General features: G+C 30.4%; 2 protein-coding genes across 3 annotated transcripts; both read right to left on the bottom strand.

The window, feature by feature from the left end:
* Position 1: 1 nt before the first annotated feature.
* Positions 2–2,049, bottom strand: LOC115716782 (uncharacterized). The gene is made up of 5 exons (XM_030645684.2): positions 1,475–2,049; positions 1,290–1,369; positions 549–624; positions 330–461; positions 2–246 (listed from the first exon to the last, which is right to left on the bottom strand). The coding sequence occupies exons 1-5, from the start codon at positions 1,829–1,831 to the stop codon at positions 121–123; spliced, it is 771 nt and encodes a 256-aa protein (XP_030501544.2). The 5' UTR covers positions 1,832–2,049; the 3' UTR covers positions 2–120.
* Positions 2,050–3,439: 1,390 nt separating this feature from the next.
* On the bottom strand, positions 3,440–11,260 carry LOC115716020 (serine/threonine-protein kinase BLUS1). 2 transcript variants are annotated; one of them, XM_030644707.2, is made up of 21 exons: positions 10,836–11,259; positions 9,489–9,743; positions 9,278–9,402; positions 9,123–9,167; positions 8,724–8,805; positions 8,555–8,623; positions 8,200–8,370; positions 8,044–8,109; positions 7,131–7,199; positions 6,943–7,017; positions 6,462–6,799; positions 6,029–6,162; positions 5,829–5,923; positions 5,721–5,759; positions 5,574–5,633; positions 5,363–5,467; positions 5,191–5,242; positions 5,035–5,093; positions 4,349–4,413; positions 4,211–4,262; positions 3,440–4,121 (listed from the first exon to the last, which is right to left on the bottom strand). In XM_030644707.2, the coding sequence occupies exons 1-21, from the start codon at positions 11,007–11,009 to the stop codon at positions 4,050–4,052; spliced, it is 2,202 nt and encodes a 733-aa protein (XP_030500567.1). In that variant the 5' UTR covers positions 11,010–11,259; the 3' UTR covers positions 3,440–4,049. The 2 variants fall into 2 exon arrangements, with proteins under 2 accessions (XP_030500567.1, XP_030500568.1); XM_030644708.2 differs by lacking the exon at positions 5,721–5,759 and having other exon boundaries at positions 10,836–11,260.
* Between the last annotated feature and the right edge of the window lie 6,048 nt (positions 11,261–17,308).

Genomic DNA, 17,308 nt, shown 5'->3' with positions numbered 1-17,308 from the left:
ATTCAATCCAATAGTAAGTGTTGCATTTTATTCAAATCACATAATCAAGAACAAAAACAATGATTGGAATCACAAAATGGCAAAGGTTCAAAGTTCAATCTTTTCTGTCTTTCTACTATTTTAGTGTTTCCTTCTTTCATCTTCATCCCTATCTCCACTCAACCTTTCGCCATCCCACCCTCGAAGCTTGTTCCTCGATTGTTCATTAGAAGATGGAAGATTCCGTTGCTCATTATTTTTCTTGCCCTGAATTCGAAGTCAAATCAGTTACTCATAGAAATATACCAACTTTAAAGTAAATTCTAACTAAATACAACTAATAATCATACCCCATCACCAGCGGTTCGTTGAAAATCATTTTTTAACGAATCGTTGTGTTTAGATGGTTTTGAAACACTCTTTGAAGCCTCACCGAACAATCGAAAGGTCTGGATATCCCCATTTCTTATACTCATTTCCAGCTACAGATTAGAATAAAGAAAGGATTCATAAACCAACAATGAAAAGAGCTCGAGATTATAACAATCTATCATTGAAAGAGAATGTACCTGAATATGAATAATGCCGAGAATAATGCTAGCAATAGGCAGCCAACTCTCGTCCGGTGACAACGACAAATTCGACCTAATTCATCAAGTGAAAATCATTCGTCTTCTCTTATTAGAATAAACCCTTTTCTGGAAAGGAGGGGAATGGAAATATACTCTTAATCATTAGTACAGATTCCCTCATAATGCAAAGAAAGTTCCAATTTTGTATTTGAATATCAGAAACTCATTTACTCTGAAGTACTTTTATACCATCAAAAATAAAATCTTGTTTGCAATGTTCAAATATTTAGCGAGATATTTACAGTATAAATACTTAAAGTTTTGAGTCTGTAACATCATAATTTTTATCCAGATTCATCAGTACAAACTTTATTAGTAAAACAAGACACATTTAAAGCAAAATTCTAAATCATCAAGTGAATGAAAACGTGTAGTATCACTTATTTCTAAATCTTCTTTCAACAAGTTCAAAAACTAAGTCTGTTTACAAATTTAAGATACTAAACATTACTAATCGTAGTGACAAAACTGAAAGAAAACTACAATCTTACTAACATTAAGTATTTACGCCGCTTATAAACTAAAAACTTTGATTACTTACGTCGAAAACATCCTCTTAGACAACAATGAAACAAACCCAATAACTGAGTTTTGATCATAATGAACTTGAAACAAAAACAACAACTGGAATTTCATCATAAACTAAGAGAACAAACAAACAAAAATGAATGAAGGTACCTGAAGTATGGAACCAAATACACTAAGGAGTAAACTGCATAACGTTTCTCACCACTATCAAGCCAAGCAAAAACCCAACTCTGAATTCAATCAAATCAATCAAAAACAACAACAAGTTTCAATTTTTTTTACTGATTTTGTTTATCAAAATTGAAAATAAATTTGTTTGGTTTTGATTGATTTACCAGCCAATTGAAGTAGGGAATGAAGCTAATGATGCTCATAACAGCCAATCTTGAATCAGTAGAATCAAGACCTGAATCTCCATCATCTTCGTCCTCTTTTCCGGTGACCGGATAAAAGAGGGAAGAAACTATAGAGGCACCAATAGCAACGGCGAAAGGGGCATCGTGAGAGAGTTCAGCTGCTCTACAGAGTCCTCTTCTTCTGAGATTCCATTGAAGAGTTGAATGGTAGTGATGGTTGAGTCTGAATAAGGAAGAAGAAGAAGAAGAAGGTGGTAGTGGTTTGAGTTTGGAAGAGGAATGGATTTGGATTGGGGAAAGAGAAAGAGAAAGATGATGGGTATGGAAGGAGGTCATTGGAGTTGTTTGTCAGAATCTGACATGGGAGGTAAGGAGGTAGGTTTTAATAGCTTCCGAGTTGTGAACTCAGTACTTAAAAGGTAACGAGTTACCACATTTTGACTCAGTATGACTTGAGCTTTGTGCCTACTTTTGGGAAGAGATACTCTTTTCTTTGTCTTTCTTATTCTATTTTTAAATACATTATTGGATTTTACTACAAACTCCTTCAAATTTTATTAATATATTATAGTCCCGCTCGATTTAGTTTTTAGAATTAATTTTTTTTTTTTCTCATGAGAGTTTTACATGAAATAATGTTGTCTTCAAGTTAGTGAGTTTAGTTTGTGTTCAAGCTATTATAAAATACATCTTCACTCTTTTTTAATTTAGTTATATTGTTTCTAATTATAAGACTTTACTTAAATGCTTGTCTTTTGTTTTTATTTATTTTGTTAAAAGATCTGTAAATAAAATCGTTTATTAAGTACAAATTTTTTGTTTCTCCTCAAATCGTACTATCTAAAAGGGTATTTTGTATCCTGAGTTAGTTGCCATTGATTAATTTTATTCAATTTAATGTAAGTATGATTGAATAAAAAATAGAAAGTTTCTTTTTTTCTTTTTTTTTTTTTTTTTTTGATTTAAAGCTAAGATTTGTAATTTCTCTCAAAATGACTTTTGAGTAACTATTTTTTAAAATTAAAATTATTTACATAACTCTTAATTTACTTTAAAAAAAAATTATTTTAATGATATCCAAACACTTTAAAAAATATTTTTTATTTATATAATAGTTATTTAAGGTAAAAATAAATCAAATTAATAATATAAATTGAAGTTTGGTGGTATCGAACTCAGGTTCCAAAAAAAATATAATACTTACCATTCTTTAGGCTGTCACTATGCTAGATTTAATTTAACTATATTAAGTGTTAATTTTAATTAAATATAATAATTAAGTAATGAGGTTTTAAAATTATAAATAGAACTCTAGAAAGAGTGAACCCTAGGCACGGGCCTAACCCGCCTATGCCTAAGGCCAGCCCTGAATGTAACAAGAGTGAGATGCAAGTTTATATACCTAAAGTAGATTCAAAGTGGAATCGTGAGTAATACTACTCACCCCATATTCGACTCAGATATATAATTTCTAAATTTTTCATATAATTGTTTTATGATTAATCTTCCCTAATTTACATGAAAAACAAAAACGGGATTAGAAAGTGCATTACTGCTTATTACCAACCCAATTTCCATCTCTACTCTCAACAAATGTGATGTTTCATTGTTTTGTACTAAATCACTCTATTTTCTTTTCTTTCTAGAAAAAAGTTGAATTAGTTTGTTTTGGTTGTCAAAATATACAATCCTTGCTACACTTGAACTCAAAGCCATCCCCTTCAATTATTAGGTGATTATTTTTTCCTCCCTACTACGTAATTCGTAATAATTCACTATTATTATTATCTTTTCACAATGAAAAAATGTATACCATAATTTGAGGTTACAAAGTCTATATATTCAGCCACCAAAACAGGACATAAAATTCAATATAGTTAGATGTTAAAGAATTCATTTAATATGTAAATGTAAAATATATTGCAAAATAAAATAAGGGGGTAATTGAAAACAGAAATACAGAACCAGAATATTGTGAAGAACAAGTAGAATTTACACAAATTTTGGAAATGAATTAAGTCCCATTACGTTTCTTCTACCGCCATCATATACAAACTCATAAATCCCTTTTTGACAAAAATAATAAATAATAATAATAATAGATGAAATACTATGTTTGAAACATCATAATTAATTAATTAATTAATAATTATATGAAACTATGGGATAATATTATAAACCAATATTATGATTTATAGCTAAACCTTTTTCCCCCTTCGCATGGCTACCACTATATTATAGATACTAACAAATTTTTTTCACCTTCAGCTTGAATGTTAACCACACTTCATGTGGAGGGTCATACCTGTAAATTTCTCGCTTAATCTCCCGTTCGAGGTAGCGGTGATGATCTTCAAGCGAAACTAAAGACACAAAGTAGCAGAAGAAGAGACCCGAATTATCATCTCCATCTTTTTTTTCGGTTTGTTTGTTTAAATTTGCATAGGGTGGTCTACTCGTATAAACAGCCGGAAACAGTCCCCATACAAGCGAAAAGAATGGATCAGATCTTGTTCGGATGTACATTCGATTTTACTAATGGATATTTTCGCTCTTAAATGCCTACCCCTTCGCCTCTATCCCCATTTTCTTCCTCGCTTGAAACGGCAATTAGCTGTTGTTGCAACTGTTTAAGAAGTAAAATCTATTTATTAGAAAAGTTCAACAAATGATTAGTGATGTATAAGAAAGATGATAGATTTTGAATCAACTCACTTGGATGTATCTAAACTTTTCGGTTGTCAGTTCTTCGGTCAAGCTACTCATCCTGAAATACAAGAGAGAGAGAGAGAGAGTCGGTATGTAGAAAATGGGAGTATTAGCATATTAGCATCAAATTAAGAAGTGACCAACCTAGCTTGCAGTTCCGAGATCTTCATGAGCAACAGGCGCTCTCTATCAGATGCAGCAGTTTCAAGCTGTAGAACAATTGAACTAGATTAAAAAATGGATATTTGTTCAAGAATGTTATCTTAATGGAATTGTCCATAGGTTCATCCTTCGAAACCATATCATATCGGACAATAACAGAAAGGCATATTAAACTAACACTTCTCATTAGTAAGACCGATTGATTAGTAACTATATAAACATCTGTTGTCACATCAGGATGTTCTTAGAATGAGTCCCCAACTAACCATAGAGAATATGCTATACATTCATATCACATTATATGCAATGTAGAAGGAGTTTGGCCAAAACACCGACTCTGAGAGCCCGACTAATGAATTTTTGGCTGAGGGAACATAGTTAGAATAAAAAAGTTGCATGTATCTGTGCCTGATATTCTGTAAGATCTCATATTCTGTAATTTCAATTAAAATAACCTAAACAATAAGGCGTACATATTCTTCTCCCCTTTTCTCTGTTCAATCGAATAGTTTGGGAAAAAGTTAAAATAATTAAAGCTATATGATATGCATTTGTACTGGGTTGCTATGTTAAACGATTTTAAAGAAATTGCCACAAACAGAAGGGTTGTACAGAAATAATGTCCTAATTGAGACGAAGAGTGGTATGGAGATAGAGCAAATGCTTACAGTTCCATTGCTTTCTGGACTCCGAGGCAGTGGAGGCAACTTCCCATTTTGAGCAGGTGCTACAGAACCAAAGCAGCTTGTAAGTAACATACAACTATTCCAAAAGCCGAATACAACTACATCCAATTATCATAAAATGACAGATATTCCACTCACCATCTACCACCTCGTTCGGTTGCAAGCTATTTAACAAATTCATGATAAGCTCCTGGCATTGTAAAATCAAGAATAACATCACTCGGTAGTTTTCAGAAGTTTGAGTTGTCTACTTTAGAGAAAAAAAAAATTCAAAACACGAAAAAAAGTCTCTCCAAGTTTCCCCTTTTACCTGCTGTATTGAAGTCTGTTGAAAAAGATTCTGAAGGTGAGGCATGAGAAGTGTTGCAGGTACTATGCTGCTGCTATTCGACTCCTTAGGAGACAGATTGACAGGCTGAAAAGTGAGTATAATGTCATCAAATACTTTTACCGATGCTTCTCTAACAATAAATGTATGGAATCAAATATCTTATTCAATTCCAAGAGGTTAGCGCACAAACCACTTGTTTGGAATCAAATATCCAATCACCAACACTAGCGGACTTTCTCAACGGGGATCCCTGGATTCACAAATCAGAACATAAAGTAAGAAGCAGAAATCTAAGTATAATTTATTCCAGAATATTTAAGTACAGCAGGCTGCCTACCTGTGAAGATCGACGTGGAACTGTACTTAATGGAATATCCTAGGGCAAAGTTTTAAGTTAGTTAAACTGAAATAATAGACAAAGAGATCATAAGAATAGAATACTCACCTTCACAAGATCTAGGTTTTCTGATGTTACAGAGAATCGCCCCTTAATCTGCACCAGGTTGGCTTTTGATTTATCATCCAAAGAATCCCTAAAACCTATTAGAAGTGAAAAATTGGTGCAATAAGCTCTCTGAGCCAGTAGATAATAACAGTAGGCATTGTAGCACAAGTAGTAATTAGTTTTGTGGTACACTTGCTTACCCCCAGAAGACTTTATGGGAGCTGATAAACTATTTGCTGAAGCTCGGTTTGGAAGCATCAATGGACCACTAAAGCTTGGTGTTCTCCGTACTTCACTATGAAATTTGTCACTTGGAGCTTTATCATTCTCATACCTAGACATTTAATTAGCAAACCATCAAACATTTATCGACACAGAGCGAGGTTAGCATAAGGAATACAAGACAGCAAGGGTGGGAGGGACATGCATCTTTGGGGTTCTAATTACTTTTGACAACTCTATTACAAGTTTATGCAATGGAAGTACTTCTAATTGATTTTTGATAGATCTATCACAAGTTTATGCAATGCAAGTTTATGAAGGAACAAAGCACTTTGACCGACAATAAAACAAAAAATAGATCTGTTACTAAATAACATCACAACAATCACAAAAGAGTAATTCATGATGAACCTTTCAGAGACGCGTAACTTCTCGGATACTGAATGAGTAAGCACAGAACCAGGCATCAGCGGACCACTGTGTGTTTGGCGAACTTTCACTGTTTGAACTCTAGTCTTGTTTATAACTGATTCTTTTTCTGATGTAGATGTTGCTAACTCAATGCTTGATCCATTTTTGTTCAACCCAATTTTCTCTGGGCTACTAGACTCCTGTACAGATTCCAGAATTTGACCTCTGTTGTTTGAATTGTCAAACAGCTCTAATCTATCACCGCTTGTTTGTCCTTCGCAAGGTGCTTCTTTGTGTGAACTAAATTTTCCTGGTATGGATTGGGAATAAGGTGCATCCTGATTGATAGACCAAAATTAGATGTGTTATGATTAAGATATTAAGTAGCAAGGATTATTAGAATAACCACTGTAGTTGCAAATAAGAGAAGAAAATATGTGTAATTTGCAACACTATCGTGAGGTAAAAACAAAAGGCCAACCTTATCAATATATACGGATTTTAACTTTTCATCTTCTTCTTGCATCTCTTGCAAATCCTCATCATCATCCCGCACCTACAAATTTAAAACGAAAGTTTATTTATCAAGTTAACAAGCTAAAGTATAGTGACATTATAAATTAAAGCTAGAACACAGCAATTACTATATAAGAACAAATGTAAGCATACCATTGATGCTTGAGCTTTTAGATCATCAAGATTAAAATTCCATGCGCTAACCCCTCGCTGATACTCACTCTGACCAGGGAACACAATGAGTAGCTATGAGAAAATAGTTATGGAACTTCAAAAGAACATAACTAAAAGGTTAAGCAGTGTATACATTTCTGATCTTGGATTGATGCTCCCAAGTTCCTTGTCATTGTAATTTTATTATGAATTAGATGCAAAAGCTATTTAGTCTATGTTGTCTGATCTTACATAGATTATTAGGTCGCTAACTTTCTATGAGTTAACTTTTCAGCCACAAAGTCATATGGAAAGAAACAAGAGTCTGACATCGTGCCATTGCAAATGATATTCACAAATAATAGCATGCATTTATGGACTTGAATAAACAGATTAAATGTGCTAAATAATACGTGTGAAATTCATAGATTAGCAGAAAATTTCCTTTTCCATTTTATTCTGTACGGCGGGATTATCATTTTCTTCTTCTTGATTCATAGGAGGAAAGCTGGTAACCTTTCTTTTATAAACTTTCCTGATTACGGTATTCTAGGTTATATATGCTTTTATATCCTCTATAATAAATGAATCACTCTTCACCATATACACTAGACCTTAGAATCTAATGAAGTGCTTTCTGGGCAGTGTATGCCTTTAAATAATTTAGAACTACATAAAAATATTGAATCCAGCCAAAACAAAAGAACTCCCAAATATTAAAGCTTATGTGACAAGGTATACAATTGATAGTGTTTGTTTCTTTGCATTAGCTACTAGATCATGTCCCATTGATAATACTTATAGGATAGGGTATTATTTTGCTCTCTACTACAACTTTATTGCACAAAAGAATGCCAAAAAAGTGAAATAAAAATTTCAGTCACATTGCTATCAATCAAGAGAAGCTACGAACCTGTGATAATGCCTCTTGTTCTGCTGAAGGCATCTTTTTAAGCGCTAGTTGTGCAGCATCTTTAAGCTTCAAGCATTACAAAAATCCATAATTAAGCATAAGAGCACGAACCAAGAAGGTCTTTCAATTTATATATGAATATAGTTTGGGCACCACCTGAAGAGCTTTGACACGATTCCAAAGTGGTGGCAAGTCAGCAAACAATTTCTTCACAGAAAGCTCTGGAGGTTTTGCATGTTTGAAAAATGAGTGTTTCAATAATTTCTCTGCTGTTGGTCTCTTTGTTTGATCTTTCACTAAACACATCGCCACCATTTCTTTAAAAGACTGGTCACAACTGGAAATCCTCTAATTAGAATACATTCTACAATTGGAAGTATGTGGGAAGAAAGAAGTAACTACATTTGACACCGTTACTCAGCTTAAGTAAAACAGTGGCGAATTCTTAGAAGTTAGGTTGTATATATATAAATCGGCCAGTGGATTCTCTATTCAGAAAGAATTCCAATACCTTAGAGAACTTTTTGTCACGATCATAATCAAGTCCAGGAGGGGCATTTTGTATGGTCATCAACAGAACCTATGAGAGAAAAGTTAAATAGATATGTTATATGTTTGTATGATGCCAAGCCACATTTGCAAATCCATTCTTGCTCATCATGTGTAGTTGATGTAAGTACCTTCATCGGAGGATATTTAGAAAATGGTGCATGACCATGCGCCAACTCCAGTGCCGTAATACCAAGTGACCAAATATCAGCTCTGTACAAGGAAAATGCACCATAAAATAAAGTGATCAGACTCTATGATCCTTTTTCAATGTAAATATCCAAAGTAATTGCTTGAGGCACAAAGTTTGATTTAATGAACATATTATCAAATAGTTATGCAGACACATCATGATCAGTCAGTCAGCTCCTCAGTGAGCAGACAATATAGGTAAAGAATGTCCCTTGCATCTAAATGATAACACATTGCACTTAAACGCAACTCGTGTAATTTCTTGAAATAAATACTTTGAGAGAACGCTACAGCAATTCTACTTTGCTTTCAAGCTTATAAACGAAGAATCAACTTACTTGAAATTATATCCATTTCCTGGTTGCAATACCTCTGGTGCCATCCTGCAAGGAGAAGATGAGTAACAATCTCAAGCATACGGAAATTAGAAAAAGAGAAAGAGTTCAGTGTCACCAAAATTAATACATAATGTCCAATGAATGACATTTCGTACCAGCAGGGTGTTCCAACAAACGTATTTCTTGAACGTTGTCTGTCACCTGCATCAAACATGCAAGCTGAAACACCAAAGTCAGCCAGCTTCACAATTCCATTGGTATCAAGGAGTATGTTTCCAGCCTGCAGCCATCAAATTCAAACAAAAAAATGGTCAATCAATAGATCTTTCAAAATGATAAAATGAGAAACTCCCAGTCTCTACTGACCTTTACATCCCGGTGGATATGTCCTTGCCGATGAAGATAATCCAAAGCCTTAAGTGTTTCTTTAAGTATAGAGCCAATAGCTGCCTCCTCAAACCCATCTGGATATGCAATCTTCATAAGGTGCAAACAAGAACCCTCTGCCATGAATGGCATGACCACCCAAAGGTTTCGATCGACAACAAAAGAACAAAAAGCTGTTACAACATTTGGATGATCTATCAAGCTCATTGTTTGAGCTTCCCTACGTATGTCATCCTGCGAAATATACAGTACATCAGGTAAATAAAAAATTACGCTCTAGTGTAGCATTCAAATTCCACATTTATAGTTTGTCTTGTTATAAAAAATCTAATGTCATTTATGCATCAAACACATGCAAGTATAAATCTGTACTCAATTTACAAAAACACTAACTCTAAACGTGTGTTAGTGGTCTTTTATGAAGGAAAGTCCATTTTATGAAATGAAAATTACCAACAGCAAGAGACATAAGCTGCTATCAAGCTCTTTGTTGCCCCCACCACCCAAAATTTAAAACTATGACAATATGACACAAGCTGAAGAATACAAAGACAATGCTAAACCGTCAGCTACGCCATCGAGATTTCTTATTCTCTTGCATTTGACACATCATTAAGCCCCATCAAAACATAATTGAAAATTTAGATCAATACATGGGTTCATTTGCCAAACATTAAATGTGCATGCATGAAATGCAAATCTAGAACTTCGTTTGCCAGTGTTTCTTGAGGTATTTCCTCGAAAACCCAGCTTAAATCATGACACTCACCTATGTTAAAGTCACTTTTCCGAAAAGATTTTTTCACAATTCAATAAAAAATTTAGTTGATATTGAGTATTTATAATAGATGAACAACTAGAGCAGATTGAAGCCATCAAAATCTTGACTATCACAAATCTAAATTCACGCGAAGAAGCAAATATTGCAAAAAAATTAGAAATATAATCATAAAGACTAGCAAGCTGTACTGTAAATCCGTATAAACCTCGAAAAAGACAACTGGGGATCTAAAACCATAAATATACCAAACCAATGAGTACATGTATCTACTTTCCAGTACAAACTAGAACTAATTAACTAAACAGAGTGATGAAAGCTTCTCCAAAACCATGATCTCACTTAACACACTAATCTCACACCAAAAAATCAACACTAAATCACCACAAACCACAGATCGGCCACACAACCAAATCGAAGTCCATAGATTCAATCCCAAACCCAAAACAAAATCAACTCACACTCAAAACTAACCAAACCAAACACATCCTCATGTCAATAACAACAATCACAGATGCAGAAAAATAAATAAAAACAGCTAAGCTAACCAGATTGCTATTGCATCGATCGAGATCCAAACACTTGACAGCCACAACTTCATTAAGCGGAATATAGATCGCTCTAAAAACAGTGGCACTAGCTCCATAACCAACCTCCTCAAGAAGCTGATAATCTTCGCGTTTAGCCGAGAAATTCTTCGAATTCGCACCTGTTCTCCCCATACTGTTCGAAACCCAAAAAAAAAAAAAAAAAAAAAAAAAACTCAGTCCACGACGGCGGACTCAAACTCGGAACTCCTGTTAGGCCAGTCCGTACAGGAGAAGAAGAAGAACAACAAGGTGCGTGGTCTGGTGTGGCTAAGGAACTGTAGTTTTGGGGGAGAGTTTTCGATGATGATATTATATCAAGTCGTTGACCGCCATGAGAGGAAGAAAAGGAAGCTCTGGCTCGAGTCGACTCCAGATGAAACCAAAAATAAAATTAAAATAAAAAAATAAGTGTGCTGACGTGTCATTGTGCTGTTCTGGTATCGGGATGTTGACACGTGGACGGTATCACAATTGGGAAGAATCTGGGGCCCTCTGTCTTTTTTTTTAAAAAAAAAAAAAATTAATTAGGATTTAGAGGGGTAGATTTGGTATTTAAGAGAATTATTATTAGTGTGGTTTTGTCAAGTCAAGTCTGGTGTCAAATTGTACTCTTTTGAAATTTTTGATCTAAACACTCAATTTGTATTTTTGAATCTTTCTAGTTTATGTCATTTCTTTGTAATGATGTTTAAGAATGAACTTTTTCCTTATAAAAAATATTCTTTTTAGTTTATGTTTTGTAAAAATTATCGCTAATCTTCTTATTTCGTTAATAATAGTAAAATAAAAATTTAGACATTATATTTTTCAAAATAATATAAAATAATACAACATTGTTACTGGACACCAAGATCTCTGTCAACATTACAATATGATATCTTATAATAAGTAATTTTTTATAAAGTTTGTTAAATTAAGATTCAATATTAATTTGTATCAATAATGATATCATAACCTACAAAAAGAATGTTATGCGACATGAGTGCCTTTTAACATTTCTTAAAATAATATCGTAAGCATATATTTTTTGTTACGAAATGATTAGAATTACTCAAGAATTTATGATGCAAATATCTGCAATCGGTCCTAGAACCTTATCGAACCAGAATAGCCCATCGTCTAATCGAAGGACATGCTTTGCCAAACCATTGGTTGTAGAGTTCTTGTCACGAGCCACATGGGATAAAACTGCCTCTCAAAAATTTAGATAATAAAACTATAATATTCTCGAAACAACACACCTAACTCATTGAAATACACATTTCTCTTGTTAATACCTGTCACTTGAGAAAGCAAATCTGATGTAATATCTATCGTGCTAGAAACTAATAAGTAAATTGGTTACCCTAAGCTTAAGTAAGTTGGTTACATGTTTTACATTTATCTGTGCTATAAATTGACTTCAAGTTAGTTACGTTAAAAAACATTACGAAATATGATATTATGGTACTAGTTTGTACTATTTTAAAAAAAGGCTAATTAGGATTTTTGTCCCCCAAATTTTCATTTGTAACAAATCATGCCACTTGAACTATTGAGATTGTTAGATTTAATCCAATCTTAATAAGAAAAATCTAACATGGATGAAAGTTCATGGGACATAATTTAGTACATGTTGAAGTTCAAGGAACATGACTTGGTAGATATCAAAGTCTAGGAAGCATGATTTAGTTCATAAACAATCACTGAATTAGTAAAATTAAATAAAATTAGATAAAAATCCTTAAATCCAACAATCTTAATAGTTCAAGGAAAATTTTTAACCGCCAAAAAAATTCAAAAAACATGATTTAGTACATGTCAAAATTTAAAAAGCAAAAATCCTAATTAGCTTTCAAAAATTCAGATTAGACGAGTAACTTTAGTAAATCATATAGTTAAAATTGGCATGATCTACTGTACTTTTTTTTATCTCTATTTTAAAATTTTCATTATTTATGTAAGAGGGTGAATTTTATTTTTTCTGAAGTTAGTTGCGTCGTTAGATAAATATTATTTCGAATGTCAAGTGAGTAAGTTTGTAAGAAAATAAATTAGAAAGAAAATATAAAATATAAGAGATCAACAATGGTTAAGTTATTTAGTTTAAGATATTGTTAGGAGTTTTTTTTCTTAATTATTATAAACGACTTTATAGTTTATTATTGATGATTTTGTTGGATGAGTAATATTTAGATGTAATAAATTGTGTAGTTGAAAAATGTAATTTTAAAATTTCCTTACATGCTTAGAACTTAATTATAGAAATAAATATAATATATATCCAATTATCCATTATAGAAAGAAATATGGTGTAAAGATTTTTTTTTTAAAAAAAAAAAAAAAACTCAACAAATTTCACCACCATGTTGTCACATTTTATACGTTTTGATATTTTGTTATTAGTGTAATAGATTTAAATTCAGTATGCCAAAGCTTAAAATAAATTTACTTTTAAAAATAATCTCAAATTATTTTATTACTAAAATTATCTTTTTCGAAAGATAATTATGGAAGGTACGACTGAAAAATCTCAAATTATTTTATTACTAAAATTATCTAAGGTATAATAATTAGTAAAAAAAATTTCTAAACACTTATTAGAAAAATAAGTAAAAAATATGATTAATTTATTATTACAAATATAGTTTAAAGTTACATACACAAATTAAAACCAAGTTTAGAATAAATTTTTGCTAATTACAATTTATATATTTATACATAATGTATAATATATATAATATGCAATAAAAATGAATACATAAAAAAATTACGTCAAAAGATTTTTCGAAATATTAATCTGAATTAATTAAAATGATAAGATATCATATATGAAGATTCTTCGAAATACTAGTATGATCAATCAATCATATTAATTGATGATGAAAGAAAGAAAGTTAATTATTCTTTAGTTCCAAAATATGGTTAAAATCATTAGTTAAGTTTAGGTTTAAAAATGGTTAAGAAAATAAAAATTATTTGAAGAAAGACTATTTTTCAAACTAAGGTTCATAAATAAATTCCAAGCACATGGCTTTAGCATCTATAATATATTTTCCACAAGAGAATTTCAAAATATTCGCCGACCATATACAAAATTGTCTATAAATATATATATTTTAAGAAAAATTTAATTAAATGCACTCAAAATCAAAAACCATACTTGTACGATTTATCACTATCATAATCATATGTCAATTTAGATTTTTTTTAATATTTATTTATATGAAAATTTATATAGGATAAATATTATTTTAAATATTGTATTTTACAAAAATTGTTAATTTGACTATCTATTTTGTTAAATAATAAAATGGACCTTAAATTTTTTAAAATAGTACAAATATGATTTTGAACTGATTTTTTTATTAAAATAAAACTCAATAATAACGTGATCTTGAAGTGTAATGACAAAATTGACGATATTTTTTGTATTTGTTCGTGTTAGGTATTATCTTAAAGCTAGTTATATTAAAAAAAAGTTGAAAAATTGAGTTCAGAGTCTTATTTTTACTATTTTATAAATATAGGGTTTATTTTGTCATTTAACAAAATAGAGGGTCCAATCAGTAACTTTTGCAAAGCATAAGGTCCAAAATGATATTTATCCTATTATTTTACATCAAAACTTTATACTCAATTAAAATAGAGAACTATTTTTATTGTTATTGCTCCAATCATGCTCTCTACTATAGTTAGCATTTGATTATTTTAATTATATTTTATAATTTAAATTTGTTAAATATAAATTAATTTTATAAAATAATAAAATGTAATAGTACTTTTAATTAAAATATTATTAAAAAAAATTAGTAAAAAAGTAGAGAGCTCCCTATATTTAGAGAGCTCCATACTTTATTATAAAGAGCTATTTTTTATGGTTTGAGCTCATTTGTTCAAGTCTCATTCTATATTTTAACTAAAGAATATATTTAGAGAGTATGGTTAGAGATGCACGAGAGTTTTAGAATATTTTATTATTAAATATGAAATCAATTTCATTTTATTTCACGAGTCAATGAAATTAAAAGATTGGTTTCACACTATTGGATTGATATTTATAATTATGAATATTCTAAATATGACTAGATTTTGATCCACCAAATATTTAATTTTTCAATATTTGATTTTTAGAATTAATTGTTAAAATATTCTGATAATTAATATTTTATGGGTGATTGAAATTAAATAGTGTTAAACCATCAGTCATACTTATATATTTACATACTAGCAAAAACTACGTGCGAGGCACGTATACTAAATTTTATGCTAGTTTTTTTCTATGTTATTTGAAAGTGATACAATAAAAAATTAAAGAAAAAATATTATTAGTTATTAGGTGAGATTATTTGAATAAAGAACAATAAATAATCACGTAAAAATCAAAAATAATTATTTGAATAAAGAATTCAATATACACATTTATATATATGAATCTCATTAATCAAAAAGAATTATTAAATATATGAACAATAATTTGTCACGCTATATGTTTCCCAATAAAGAAACCCACCTCCTCATAGTCAAAAATAAACAATATATGTAATACAGATCTTTGTAATGAAGTACCTAAAAGAAACAAAACTTCAGTTAGCATAATCGGAAAAGGTTTAAGTGAACTAAATAATGACTAAGAAGATCTAAATTACAAAATGAAAATAACATGTTTATATGAGTATGTATATGAGCATAATTGATCTAAGAGAAAATAGATAAACTTATAAACATATAAATATACTTAATATTAATTTTGACAAAGAAACAATTCAATTATAAACAATTCTAAATATCAGCTTGACAATTTCAACACATTAATTACTCATTAAATAACCATAATGTATACATCATGATAATTTTATTTTATTTGATATCAAATGATAGAGATTATTGAGGTTTTCAGCCATGGAAAACACACTATGATCAAAAAGTAATGCTCATTAATTGTATATTTCAAAGAAACCCTAATTTCCATGAATGTCCCTAATAATATATAAACAATAAAGTTGTAAATTAAAAAAAAAAGTAGCAAAATTTCATTTAATATAAGAAATAGAACAAATTGAAGATTTATACAATACTGGAATTTGAACTCTTAGAAGCCATTAGCGAAGGGGCGAAACTCGTTAGATCTCCTAGTTGAACACTACCTTAAAAAAAATTAAATGATGTGGAGGTTTTTTTATGTGTTTCTGTTTCGATATGTTCTTTTAAAACACCATAAATTGTAAAACAAGCCTAACAGTTGCTTAATGTTTCCTTAGCTTTACGTGGCACCCACTTCTTAGATTTGCTTTTTTTATCTTGTATATTTATGTATCTTTGAGATTTAACGGAAAAGGCTCCATTGCCTTGAGATTTAAACCACGTTTGATTTTCTTATTATTTACAGGGTCGGCATGCTTTGGTCTATGATATAAATACAACAAATGAGACTTGGGAGTGGGTTGACCTTAAGGAGGTAACAATTGTGTTTTAAAATCTTGGTTCCTGAAGAATGTTTCAAGATACAAGTATGATGGGTTTTTTATATTATAGACGATTTGTTCCAAAACATAATAGAACTAACCAATTTAGGTTAATGATCTAGCTTCTGATACGTCCATATTAAAGATGATTGGGGGTGTGCGGTTCTGTAAATGCTATGAAATAATTTTGTAGTTAGTCTGTGAATATTGCAATGAAAGTGTTGGTTTGACCTGGCAATTTTGTGGTTACAACTTACAAGAATTCTTGACAAGGTTGTTGAATAGTAAACCAATATAAAACTTGTTTTACTCTGTTGAATAATATGAAAGATAATTCATTTTTTCACCATGTTTAAAAATAAATACAAATTTGATGAGCATATTACTTTTTTTTTTCTTTTTTTAATTGAGAGTCTCATAGTATCAAATCCCGGGTTATTTTTTTTTTTTAAATGTGTTGTGATTCTCGAATATTTAGCATCAAATATTAGTTCAAATATTAATGGAATTTGTTTTATTATTATTTTATTATATATAAATAATATTTTATTATTTTATTAAATAAAAATTAAAAATCACCCAAATATCAGTTCAAATATTAATGAGATTTGTTTTATTATTATTTTATTATATATAAATAATATTTTATTATTTTATTAACTAAAAATTAAAAGTCACCCATAAATTTCTCAAAAACCAAGAATTTTAGTTATATAGGCACACTTTATATAGAATAGACATAAATTTATTTTATCTCTATAAAAAAAATTATATATGTTTTCTTATTTTTTTTATTTTTGTCCCTATTAAATTTATATTTTTCTTTAATACCCCTTTTAAAAGAAAATAAAATTGCCCCGCTAAAAAAAATAGACTCCAAAGAAGTATTTACAATTTTAATTTAGAGTAAGTAATTTTATAAATTATGAAAAGTAGGGTAAATAAAAAATAAAACTGTAAGGGGAACTTAAAAGAAATTTTTTTAAG

Source organism: Cannabis sativa, chromosome 5 (assembly GCF_029168945.1).
Source record: "Cannabis sativa cultivar Pink pepper isolate KNU-18-1 chromosome 5, ASM2916894v1, whole genome shotgun sequence".
NCBI classification, from domain to species: Eukaryota; Viridiplantae; Streptophyta; class Magnoliopsida; order Rosales; family Cannabaceae; genus Cannabis; species Cannabis sativa.
The sequence above is the reverse complement of the archived record's forward strand: the minus strand, read 5'-3'. Positions and strand labels throughout refer to the sequence as shown.

Bases quoted from the DNA above. Each gene is read 5' to 3' on its own strand.
- LOC115716782 (XM_030645684.2), bottom strand. From the start codon at position 1,831: ATGACCTCCTTCCATACCCATCATCTTTCTCTTTCTCTTTCCCCAATC. The intron at 625-1,289 runs GTACCTTCATTC...TTGATGAATTAG, and splicing joins TATTTGGTTCCATACTTCAG to GTCGAATTTGTCGTTGTCAC. The intron at 247-329 runs GTATGATTATTA...CTTCGAATTCAG, and splicing joins AACGAACCGCTGGTGATGGG to GGCAAGAAAAATAATGAGCA.
- LOC115716020 (XM_030644707.2), bottom strand. From the start codon at position 11,009: ATGGGGAGAACAGGTGCGAATTCGAAGAATTTCTCGGCTAAACGCGAA. The intron at 8,371-8,554 runs GTATTGGAATTC...AGTTGTGACCAG, and splicing joins GTGACAAAAAGTTCTCTAAG to TCTTTTAAAGAAATGGTGGC. The intron at 4,263-4,348 runs GTTGGTCACTTC...CTTGTATTTCAG, and splicing joins ATCTCGGAACTGCAAGCTAG to GATGAGTAGCTTGACCGAAG.